A 12,434-nucleotide genomic window follows, 5' to 3' on the forward strand; every position below is an offset into this window, starting at 1 on the left:
TGGTCCAAAGGGCAGCAGCAAATAAAACTGAAATTCAAGTAGTGATTTTAATTACATGTAAATCAAAGTGTACTGCAGGTGATTTTTTAGCATATGGAATAACAAATCTTTAAATTAATCAGTACAATATTTCAGACATCAACCCTAAGAGCTGCTACTCAGTATTTTTTTTTATTTTGTATTCTTTTAGGTCTCAGGATATTCTTAAAGAACTAGAATTGAATGACATATGTAGTGTATTTTTAGGCTGATATTCAGAAATTTGCTGCTTACTTCCTGTTCTTTAAATTCAGGTATCTTCCCTTATGAAGACACTGAAGAAGATGAGCACTAGCTCTTTTCTTGATTTTTTTTTTTGTTGTTGTTGTTTTTGTTTTGTTTTGTTTTACATAAACTATATTCTACAGAAACAGGATCCTACACCCTGATTTTCGGAGGTTAAACACTTTCAACAATTAATTTAAATGCTGTGCATTTAAGGCATGAACCTAAAACTTCAAAATATTTTCACAAAGCTGCGCTTTAAGAATGAACTGCCCAGAACAGCAAATTCAATCCATTTAAAAATGATCCCTTGGGAACAACTGTGGATGCTCCAGGTTGTGGTATTTGTTTAGTATGAACAAGAAACCCTCCAGCTGGGTTAACACAAAGCTGCTTGTACACACTTAAGTCCCCTAAATGGTCCTATTGCTTTCCCTGCTCTGCACAGCCTGAGTTCTCAGGATCTCTATCCCTTCACCTCCTCACTGCAGGAAGATGTTCTTAAGGGTCACCAGAATCACAGAATCCCAAAGTGGTTTGGGTTGGAAGGGACCTTAAAGCTCATCTTGTTCCACCCCCTGCCATGGGCAGGGACACCTTCCACTAGACCAGGTTGCTCCAACCTGCCCTGAAACACTCCCAGGGATGGGGCATCTCCTCTTAACCAGATTAGCAATGGATAAAAACATCTAAAGTATAATGTCAGAGGTAGCCAAGAACGCTGAAAGAGTCCTAAAGCACTTTTCATGACCTCAGATAGCAAACCCCAGAGCTTTGTTAATGTTGGTAAAACGAAGTTTTAAGAGCTGACCTTTGTCACACATTGACTTTGTTTCCAGTGCTTTCCATGGGTGGTTTGTTTTCAAACACTCCTTCCTCGTACATCAGAAAAATGTTAAGTGGTTAGAACATGAAATGGGAGCAGCCAGGTTATCCTGAACAGCACGAGGGGTTGTTTTTACCAAAAGTGTACCTTGGCCAGAAGGTCCTGAGTGAGTCAGGGCTCTGCACAGCTCACCCTCACTGTGTATGTTCCTGGAATAACACAATTCCATTTGTTCTGCTAAGAATTTTCTCCTTCACAGGAAAAGCACCATTAAACAATGTTTTCTTTAAATCCAAGGTGCGTTTTTTTTCCCCCTCTGACTTCCAGAGACTCCCAAGAAAGGCAGAGGAGATCTGTTAATCACTGGCAAGAGATGCGATGCCAGCTTGGAGAAACGTGCCAACTGAGACCTTCCCAAAGCTGAGAGGGATTGGAAACCTCCTGCTGGAAAGGGAAGCATTCCAGGCTCATAACACAATTCTTCTGCAGAACAAGAAACACAACGAGGGAAGCAAATTCCCTGCTAAAATAGGGAATGTTAAATCTCTCATCTTCTAACAAAGAACTTGTTCAGGTTGTGTTGATCCATGGATTCCAAAACCCCTAAAACAGTAGATAACGTATCCGTGTTCTTACTGGCAATATCATCCTCAATCCTCATGGATGTCTATTTAAAAAAAGGAATAAGGTAAATTTTCCACAGAAAAGTCTAAAGATTAAAGTCATTAAAACTTTTACAGTGAGGACTAGCAAATGAACATAGTGAAGCTGTAAACTGCAAAGAGAAGAGAACAACTGGGTGGCCAACGTGAAGGATCCAGAGGAAGCAGGAACACGTGACACCTTTTCCCCAGATCTTGGGATCTCTGTATTTCCAAAGTTACTAGAGCTTCCAGAAAGCCACCTCTAATTTTGCCAAATGATATCCATTTTCCTTTTAAGCTCTCCTTGGCACAGAGCCCTGTACATAATGGAAGGTTCAGGCATCCAGACACACTCAGAAGTGTTAAGATGATACAGCATTAAAAAAACATTATAACCTAATGTATTTCATGAACGTGCAGGTAGAAACTTTGTCACTACCAGGGCATGTTATGACTTTCTCCCTGGAGTGAACCAGAGCTAGAGGTGGAAGAAAAAACTCTTCTAAGGGATCTGGAGTGAAACTCAGGGATGAATCCTCCTTCAGCCTGTGTCTTTATAAAAGACGTGTCTTTATAAAAGATGTGGTGTTGAGGCTGCAAGAGAAGTGTCTCCTACTTCTCAGTCCTATCAACTTCTGAGCTACAGAACAAGTAATCACTGAATTGGTTGAAAGCTACTCCAGTATCTTAAGGAATGGTTCAAATGAAAGTCCCAAATTCTGTGGTGGAGGAGAAATCAGCCCAATCATGCCAAATGAGCACACTCCAATCTATTCTCCCCCTGCACTGATGGTGCCTCATCAGCCTCAAACTTTCTCTCTGAGAGTCTGACCTAATACGTTAATCCCAGCTTGGGAAATCAGGGGATACAATATATTGCTGGAAACCCTCTGGATGAGCTCTTCCACTTCAAGAGCCTCTCAGGACACTCAGTAGGTCCAGGCTCCCTCAGTTTTCATGTATTACTGGTTCCTTTAACAGGTCACTTCAAAAAGGGGAACAAGCACTAAGCTCAGAGAAATCAAGGTTTCACTGAGCATTCTTCAGGTTTATAGCAATGCTCAACATCTTCCTGGAGGGCTGGAAAGCATCAGGGAAGCAAAGTGGAAAGGGCTGCTGCAGCCACTGTCATAACCAGCCAACTCATTGTGCTTTTTGATCCTTTGGGGAAAAGAATCAACCACCGGGAGAGATAAAAGATAGGGAAGAGGCAAACTGGCAAGGCTGCAAACCCTCCCCTCAGAGCAGGAAATACTCACAGATGTACCTACAGCCTGAGGAGCACAAGGGCCACAAGTCCCCTTCCCTGGGATAGGGAATAAGAAAACTGACAGCACATTCCCTCTGTCCACGTTATGGGAAACAATCCCGCTTGAAAGTTATGGATGCTGTAAAACACTGGCAGCTGAAGGAGGGACACAGGAAGAGTTTCCAGAATTCATTCACGGGTATTCCTAAGAAGCAGCAATCAGAAACCATCCCTTGAACAGCACAACAACCCTTCCCTGGCACCTTTCCTAGAGAGCAGAGCTCTTTCTCCCAAAAGCCAACAGACTCGAGCTCATGGCCCAGGGAAACCTCCCAGTCCCATCTGTAATTCTTGTTGGTTTGAGGTGGTTCAGCCTGGGGAAGAAAATGCTCCAGGGAGACCTTTCTGTGGCCTTTCAATACTAAAAGATGGATTATAAGACAGACAGAGAGAGACCTGTGATCATGGCCTGTAGTGACAGGGCAAGGACAACAGCTTTAGATTGGAAAAGAGTAGATTTACACTGGACATAAGGAAGAAAATTTTATTTATTTATTCTTTACTGCAAGGTCAGACCCTGGTACAGGTTGCCCAGAGAGGTTGTGGTTGCCCCTGGATCCCTGGAAGTGTCCAAGGCCAGGCTGGACAGGGCTTGGAGCAACTTGGGCTAGTGGTAGGTGTCCCTGCCCATGGCAAGGTGTGGAATGGGATGATCTTTAAGGTCCCTTCCAACCCAAACTGATCTACAACTCTATGATTTCACTGGCAATTCCAGGTTTAAAGCCATAACAACTCCCTTAATGTCAGAACAGCCAAAACAATGGCTTCAGTTTCTCAAGCTCTGATCCTGGTGAGAACAAAGATGTTTTTCCTCTCTAGAAGGTTATTTTTCCTCTCAGCACCTCCTGAAAGAACTTCAGCTCACAGTTCACTTCCCAAAGATCTAAAACACCCCACAGCCCCCCTCCATTGCTTTCTGGCATTCAGGGCACCAAATGTGCTTCATTTGATCCCTCTCAGAGTGAAACAAGACAGTTTTGGAGCAGCTTGTACTTTTGGGAAGGGATAATTTAACTCCACAGACAAAGCCTTTTTTCCTTGTCTCTTTTCCATGACTCTCAGGCTCCTTTCTTGCCTTCAGCAAAGAGATACTTAAGTCACTTTAATAGTTCTTATATCCATCACAATTTTATGGTCCTGCCCTGCTCTGCCTGTGCCAGAACAGCAGCGTGTGTGTGGCCACAGGATGAATGAGATCAAGGAAAAACTCCTGTTACAAGAGAGTAGGGCTTTTTTCCCAAACAGATCAAATTCCTAACTTATTACATGTCCCAGCTGCACATACACACATCACAGCCAGGGTAGGAAAACAAAGCTGCCCAATATTCACACTGCAACTGAGCTGCTGAGAGGAGAGAGGCTGGTTACAGTTATTTTCCCTGCTGCCCAAACCAGACAAGTGTCACCAAAATCTACTCTGAACTTTTTCCACAGAGATCCTTTCCAAAGCTGGGAAATTCTCTGCAGACTGATCCTGTGAATGCCATCACTCTCCTAAAACCACGCTCCAGTTCACCACAGCCAGCAAATCCTTCCCTGCAAAGGGATGGGCAAGAGGAATCAGGATTAACTGTGCTACAGACCCAAGGGAGAAAGAAGTATGGATTTAGGAGTGGATTGGAAGCTGCATTTTGGGATAGCAATTCCATAAGTGGTGATGGGAGGCAGCTAAATTAAGATCTCTTCTGACAAATCTTGTTGTGCCATTTAATCCAGTGCTATAAAAAGCAACCCACGTGCCATGGGCCAAGCATTTTGGAAACGATATTAAATAAAAGCAAAATGACAGTCACAAGGGTTTGTCAGGAGGGGGAACAGAAGGCAGCAGAAGAGAAGGCTCCAGGGAGGCCTTAGAGCCCCTTCCAGCCTCTAAAGGGGCTCCAGAAGAGCTGGAGAGGAACTTTGGACAAGGGCTGGAGTGACAGGACAAGGGGAATGGCTTCCCACTGCCAGAGGGCAGGGTTAGATGGGATATTGGGAAGGAATTGTTGGCTGGGAGGTTGGGGAGGCCCTGGCACAGGTTGCCCACAGAAGCTGTGGCTGCCCCAGCCCTGGAAGTGTCCAGGGCCAGGTTGGAGCAACCTGGGCTAGTGGAAAGTGTCCCTGCCCATGGCAGGGGGTGGAATGAGATGAGATTTAAGGTCCCTTCCAACCCAACCCATTCTGAGATTCCCTGATTCATTCTGTGATTCTATGACATGCCAGAGAAAAGAACATCACAAGACTGTGCAAGAAACAGACCAAGAAAATTGCTTTCTTTAAGCAACATATTAAAGATGGCAGAGAATAAATGGGTAACAGAAAGATTCAACAGCAACAAAATTCAGCAGCTTCACCACTTCCTACCTTCTTCTTTAAAATCAGGATCTTTAAAAATTAACAGCAAGGCAAAAAAATGTAAAAGGTTGTGATTCTTACAGAAGACTAATTTTTTTTTCTTAAGAATTAAAGAAGTTGTAAAATGAGAAACCAAAAGACAATAATGCACCCAACTGAAATGACAAAAATAAGTGGTGAAACAACCACTGCACTGGGAATTCAGCCACCAGAAGACTCCTACAATGATGAGTGCAGAGGAAGGGATGTATGTAGATACATGTAATGTAGGGATATATGTAGGATATATGTAATATATACACAGGATATATATAATATGGTTTTCATCTCTACTTACCTTGTTTCTTAAGTCTACCTGTCACCATTTCAATCCCTCCAACAAAATATTTCTTGGACACAGATGCTCTATTTGTATCAGTTCAGTTCTAAATGCTAATTCTCACACTTCACCAGCAAAGCTTAAGGAAGGCAGAGCCCATGCCCTGCCTTGTGCCGATTCACACATTTATAGAAGATTTTTAAGATGTATTTTAGGTAGTTTTCAGCAATTTGCAGGGAACAAGGCTGTTGATAGAAAGAGCAATGACATGCTAGGGAAAAAAAACAATCTGACTTTTACTTAGAACAATAATAAGTGAAAGTATTCCAGGGAAAATAACTGAAGGCAGTGGTGGAGGATATATGCATTTTTCTTCCATATAAGATTGCTGTTCTCTCTGGTTGAAGGCAGCATCCAAACTGCTTTTGCTTTTTAAGCAGTAATCATTTGCATATTTTGGGGAGGGAGGGTTGGGTTGTTCTTAAGAGCCAGGTTTGGTACCCTCAGCCTGCACCACAACTCAAAACACCTGCACACAAACCCAGTCCTTTTGCAAACATACCTTTAACAGTTTTGACAAAAACTTGCTTCTCTTTACTGGGGTCTTTCTCTTCTATTAGAATTCCATGGAAAATGCGCCCAAAGGTGCCTGGAAAGAGAACATACAATTAGTATTAAGTGGGTAAAACACAGTGATAACGTTAAGAGAGTATCTATTAAGAAAACATTACTTCAGCTCTGGGAAATTTGATTGCTCAGGGAACACAGACTCAGAGATTAATGGTAAAAAACCCCAAATAAGCTTATTTCCCAAATTTGGTATCAACAAGAATCAATCAACATTGTGCATGAACAGTTCCAAAGTGAACAATCAGGGGTTGGACTCCAGAATCCTTGTGGGTCCCTTCCAACTCAGGATATTCTATGAAAAGAACCAGGTAATTTCTGAATTTTTGATATCAGGGCTGTAAATGTTGCATCTGCTGATTAGATTTCCATATCAAAGGTTATCAAGTTGAGACACTGAGTTCGGACAACTGAAGTTTTTCTGGTCTTTGGGTTGTTTTCACTTTGATTTTTTTTTGTTGTTAAGAGCAGGAATTCTCAAAAATTAGTTACCTGGCCACTTACAGCCCCAGCTGATCCCCTCACTCCTCAGCCATCTAACCCCTTCCTTTATTTAAGGGACCAGATTGGTAAGACAGACAAGCCCAGTGATTTCCTTTTAGTTGCTCCCCCATTCTAATGAATTCTGGAAACTGCTTTCCCCACACCCCAAGTGCAAACATCACTCATCGTTCCTCTCTTCCACCAAAGTTATAAAGATCAGAAATATCACCCATGAATAATCTCAGAAAAATCCAGCAATAAAAATCTATGTATATTTATATATCAATATCTGTATATTTATATATCAGCATCGTGGTGCAGGAATGAAGTGTCTGAGTGCCGTAAATACCTTCCTGGAGCACGTCTTTGAGGGTTATCCTCTCCCTGGAGATGGCTATGTCCTTCACTTTAGCTTTGGCCTCCATGAGAGTGACACTTTTGAGATCATTCTTCTCTATCCGTAACGTAGGATAACCTGAGGAGCCAGCAGAGCCAAACAATCCAACATAAATACCCTTGGAATGAAAATACAAGCACATGGCTTCACCTCAGCACCACCTACAGGTACAGACCAGCATGGCCCTAAAAACATTATGTATTCGTCTTAAAAAGGGGACTGAGCAATAAAAAACACAAGATGCCATGTGAAGAATCAGCAGCAGGGAAAGAAATCACACAAGGATTCTCTGCAGTGTCACGAGATAACAATAATGTATAATAATAAAGTGTCTCTTTATTAACCCCAAGGAAAGGTGACTAACATCTCCCTGCAGTGCCCTGACAAGGAGGAAATGAAAAGGGAAGATGCTTGACCCCAGCAGGACATAACCAAAGTACCAGTGCCCTCTGCTGGCACTTCCACACACCTGGAGACACCAGCAGAGTCAGAAAGGACAGAGCACTTTTGCACAAGTTTATGAATCATTAGAGAAATCTTGAGAATTACTCTGGTAATATTTTCTTAAAAATTTAAATGTTACTGAAAACCCAATTAACGCAACTGTGCAATGATCAGCTGGGTTGTGTGTTAATTCTGTATTTATTTATTTATTATCTGATTTATATATTTATATATTTATTATCTGTGGAAGTTTTGCTCCTCAAATTATTGTCTAGTGGAGGGCTATCCCACACAGCATTGCTCCAGGGAAGGGACTGTTCCAGCTGGAGGGAAGTTGGACAGTGCAGGGACACACCTGGAGTGCAGCTCCTTGGCTGTTCAGCCTCACTGGAGTGAGCAGGAGCCTTTCCCTTGTGCTGCACGTGGGATCTCCGCCCTCTGTGACCAGTGACAAGACCCCAGGGAACGGCTGGAGCTGTGCCAGGGCAGGCTCAGGTTGGATCTCAGGAAAAGGTTCTACCCCCAGAGGGTGGTTGGGCACTGGCCAGGCTCCCCAGGGCAGTGGGCACAGCCCCAAGGCTGCCAGAGCTCCAGGAGGGTTAGACAACGCTCTCAGGAACAGGGTGAGATTGTTGGGGTGCCTGTGCAGGGCCAGGAGCTGGACTGGATGATCCTTGTGGGTCCCTTCCAGCTCAGGAGATTCCATGATATCAGTTACCAGACCAGTCAACCACAGAGAATACAAACCACTGCCACCCTTCCTTTTCATTCACTGCTCTTTTTAGCTGCTTCATACCATTTCAAGCAAAGCTGGAAGCAAAAAGACATGAAAAGTATAACACAACCATCAGAAACACATGGAGATGAGATCACTCTTGAGCCCCAGAGCTCCCTCCTGACTGTGGTATGGCTGGATAAGTCTGTCCTTAGATTAACACTTACTGGTTACTGGTGTGGCGTTGTTGGGGGTGTCAGCTCGCAGGTACTGCGTCGTCTGTGTGGAGGGCTGGGACAGGCCTTGGGAGCTGCTGCTGTCACTGATGCTGGTTTAAAACAAAGATGGACAGTTAAAACATCACTGCTTGCCACTGGAACACATTCAAAGTTTACTTAGTGGTGTTAAACCAGGAGATTTTCCAGGCAAGGCTTGGAAAGAGCGGAGCTTTTGAAGTCGCTCACACATTAAATTGTGTTTCAAGGAACTCAAAAATCTCAGCACTTCTGTTCTTGAAGCGTGAACAGCTTCCTCTTGCTTCTTTTGCAGAATTTGCTCTGTTTTCCAGTACTTTCCCCTCACTTTTGAATAATCAAAGTGACAAAACATTTTAGCAAGAACTATGACTTCCCTGTCATACCAAAACCAACCATTATACTCCAGAGAAGACCCACAGAAAACCTGCACACATTTCTTTCACGGTACCAATGTCCCACTGAGACTCTTTTACAGTCCAAACTGCTCTACCCTACTTTGTCATTCCCCTCACTAAGGGTTGTCCCTTCCAGGACCACCTACAATGTGTTTTTGAGATGCTTTCTGTGGGCAGAAGGACCAGAGCTGCACGAGTGTTCACGAGACAGCTAAACCACAGCAGAACATCTGTCTTATCCTTACAGTCAAATTCCTACCAGAGTTGTTGTAGCTGTAATGGCCCAAGAACAGGTGAAGAGGTAAAGGCTCAGGTGGCTGTTACCAGCTCAGGTGGCAGGGCCAGAGAAAATCTTTTTTGATGTCCCACTCCAAACACACAGAAACATCCCCCCCTTTTATCTGACTTAAAAGCATCTCCGCTTCTGCTGCATGTGGTGGGAGGACAAAGAGGAAATTGTTTTGGGATACAACCTCTGCCTGGCCAAATAATCAACATTGAATGCTTCTTGGGCTACTGTTGAAGGCTAACCAAGAAGTGCCAGCCATCCTTGTAGGACTGTCAGGCACGAGGTGATGCCCTCCAGGCCCACTGCTACCTTTGAAGCCAGACTTCCCTTAAAAAACAGAAATCCAAGTCAGCTCTTCCCCGTTATATCACAATCGTGGATACACCTGCTCAATTTTTTCTTTAGAACAGAATCTGCTGGTTCTCACAACACAAGCATACTGATTTATAACCGACCTCAACTCTCTCTAGAAACTTTTTTTTACAATTATGCCCACATTCCCTGTCTTCCACGTGCAGGGTTTCAGCACAGCTTTTCCCACGAGGTCAAAGCCACAGTTGCTGGTATAGCTGCACCCCTTTAACTTCCTCTGGAGCTTCTGAATGAATATTCTCTGGTGCTGACAACTCAATACTGCTTATTTTAACTGTTCCCACTATTTCACCCACAAGCTGCTTCAACATGACCCATTTCCCTGGAAACAAGTGTCCTGGCATGGTCCTTGCATTAAACATGGATGCACAACTTTTCCTGTTCTGGCTGGAAACTCCTTTTGTAACCTGATCACCCACCAGCCCTACAGATTCCTTTGGCTGGAGGCAAGTTTGAGAAGGGAATTACTCTTCTAATGCCTGCTGCAAGTTTGAAACCTTCGCTTTTGGGTTGGCTTCACTCTGTTTTTTATGTTTAACTCTCTTTCTGAGCTTTCCCACTCTCATATTTGGTCAGCTTTTTGAACGATGCCTTCTTGCTTTAATGACTCCCATTATCCTGCTGTTTAAGCCATGCCAGCTTTCCTTGGCACTTTTTCCAGTGCCTTTTCTAGGAGGTTTTGGAGCATTTGCTCTGGACTTCCAATGCAATGTTCTTAAATAATCTGTGTGCACCTGTAAACTCAGCTGCCTGCATTGAGCTTCTAGTTAACAACCCTCCTCGGTTTTATTTAGTTCTGGGGTTTGAAATTAAGAGCAACTGTTGCTCCTGGGAGGTTATTAACTCCAATGACATTATCATCTTCCTTTCAGAAGCCCTTTCCAGCAACAGTTTGAGACTGTATTTCAAAGCCAAATCAAAAGTTGTTTCTTCTCTCAGCGAGTTTGCTGAAAACAGAACTCCACAGATGCTGATTTTCAGGCACATGTTGCCTCTGTTACACCTTTGCTCTGGCACCAGCTGACCACAGCTCTTACCCAGGAACATATCCAAAGTTTTGTCAGGTCAGGCACCTTTGGGCTCCAAAATCAAGCCCTCACATGGTGCTCTGAAGAGCTAAACCCCAGGAGTTGCACAAACTTCATAAAAACACAGCATGATTTGGGTTTGGAAGGGACAATAAAGATCATCTTGTTCCAACTCCCTGCCATGGGCAGGGAAACCTCCCTGAAATTATCAGAATCTATCAGTAGGGCATAAACTGATTTACAGCAAATCATTAACACTTGCAAACCACAGAGGACCAACATGAGGTGGATTTTACCCTGTATCTCCACAGAAATCCAGAGCCAGGGAGCAGATGGAAGGACAACTGATCCCGCTGCTGGGCCGGACACCCTCAAAACCTCCCAGATGACACTGCTCACACACTATAACTGCAATGCTTTCCCTTTCTGAATTAAAGCTCCACATCCTTTAGCACCTTCAGCTGATTAAAACCCCTCAGCAGACAATCAGGCACAAAGGAATTGAGGGAAGGCGACAAGTCAATCAAGCCTTGAGAAATCCCAACTGCTGAAGGCAGTGACTCCCCAAACCCCCGTGGGCTGGGGACACCAAGGGAGGGGATGGCAGAGAGAAAAACTGAAAGGAACAGATGAAAGGATGAAGAGGATGATGAAAAGATAAAGCTACTCTCAGAGGTTAAAGGCAGCACAGCAGCAGTCCAAGATATCCTGTAGTTGAAGACACCCTTTCACCAGGGGTGACCACCCACAGGCCTGACTGTTTTCCAAAGGATCCAGTTTCAAACTGCCACGTCCTGAACAGTTGCATCTGATGCAGCCTCAGTCCACCTGCTTTTCCAGCCTTTCTTCCACCTGGGTGTTTAATCCCTACTCCACTGCCCTTGGGTTAACATTACAAGTCCCTTTCACTTGCATGTGCCACGGTTTTTCTGGATTGGAAATGCATTTGGGAGAGTGCAACATTTCCAGCTTTATAACCAAGCAGTTGTAATCCCCAGACTGTACCCTAAGAGCAAAGGGAATACTGGAAAATCCATAAAAATAGAGAAAACTGAAATTCAGTCTCCTGTAGATGTTAGTAAAAAACAAATGTTTCCATAGACTCCTGGATCCCAGAATGGTTTGGGTTGGAAAGGATCTTAAAGCTCATCTCATTCCACCCCCTGCCATGGGCAGGGACACCTTCCACCAGCTCAGGTTGCTCCAAGCCCCATCCAACCTGGCCTTGGACACTTCCAAGGATCCAGGGGCAGCCACAGCTTCTCTGGGCAACCTGTATCAGGGCCTCACCACTCTCCCAGCCAACAATTCCTTCCCAATATCCCATCTAACCCTGCCCTCTGGCAGTGGGAAGCTACTCCCTCTTCTCTTGTCCCTCCAGGCCCTTGTTCAAAGTCCCTCTCCAGCTCTCTTAGAGCCTCCTCAGGCACTGGAAGGGGCTAAAAGGTCTTTGCAGACCCTTCTCCTCTGCAGGCTGAACACCCCCAGCTCTCCCAGCCTGCCTTTTCCGTGTGCCCAAGTATCTATCAATTTTTCTGTCAATCCTGACAACCCCTGTAAATCTGATTCTGTCCAAATTTCCCCACTCCACACACCTACTCTGACAAAAACTGACCAGCCACAACCCTCCCACCCCATAAACAGGAGGGCACCTGCAAAAGCTGCCTTTCTGCAGCACAGCACTTACCACAACCCTACACAGGTAATACCTGCTACAGCTTGACATGG

The 12,434-nt window shown here is 44.3% G+C and overlaps 1 protein-coding gene across 1 annotated transcript in view; it reads right to left on the bottom strand.

The window, feature by feature from the left end:
* The window catches only part of RYK (receptor-like tyrosine kinase), a 50,111-nt gene that overhangs the window by 15,863 nt on the left and 21,814 nt on the right, over positions 1–12,434 (bottom strand). The window contains exons 8-10 of the mRNA XM_027650462.1: positions 8,593–8,693; positions 7,159–7,284; positions 6,262–6,348 (exon numbers count right to left, since the gene is read on the bottom strand). Of these exons, the coding sequence (XP_027506263.1) occupies positions 6,262–6,348; positions 7,159–7,284; positions 8,593–8,693 (314 nt within the window). The remainder of the gene's footprint in view (positions 1–6,261; positions 6,349–7,158; positions 7,285–8,592; positions 8,694–12,434) is intronic.

This window comes from Corapipo altera, unplaced genomic scaffold (assembly GCF_003945725.1).
Source record: "Corapipo altera isolate COAL_440 unplaced genomic scaffold, ASM394572v1 54, whole genome shotgun sequence".
NCBI classification, from domain to species: domain Eukaryota; kingdom Metazoa; phylum Chordata; class Aves; order Passeriformes; family Pipridae; genus Corapipo; species Corapipo altera.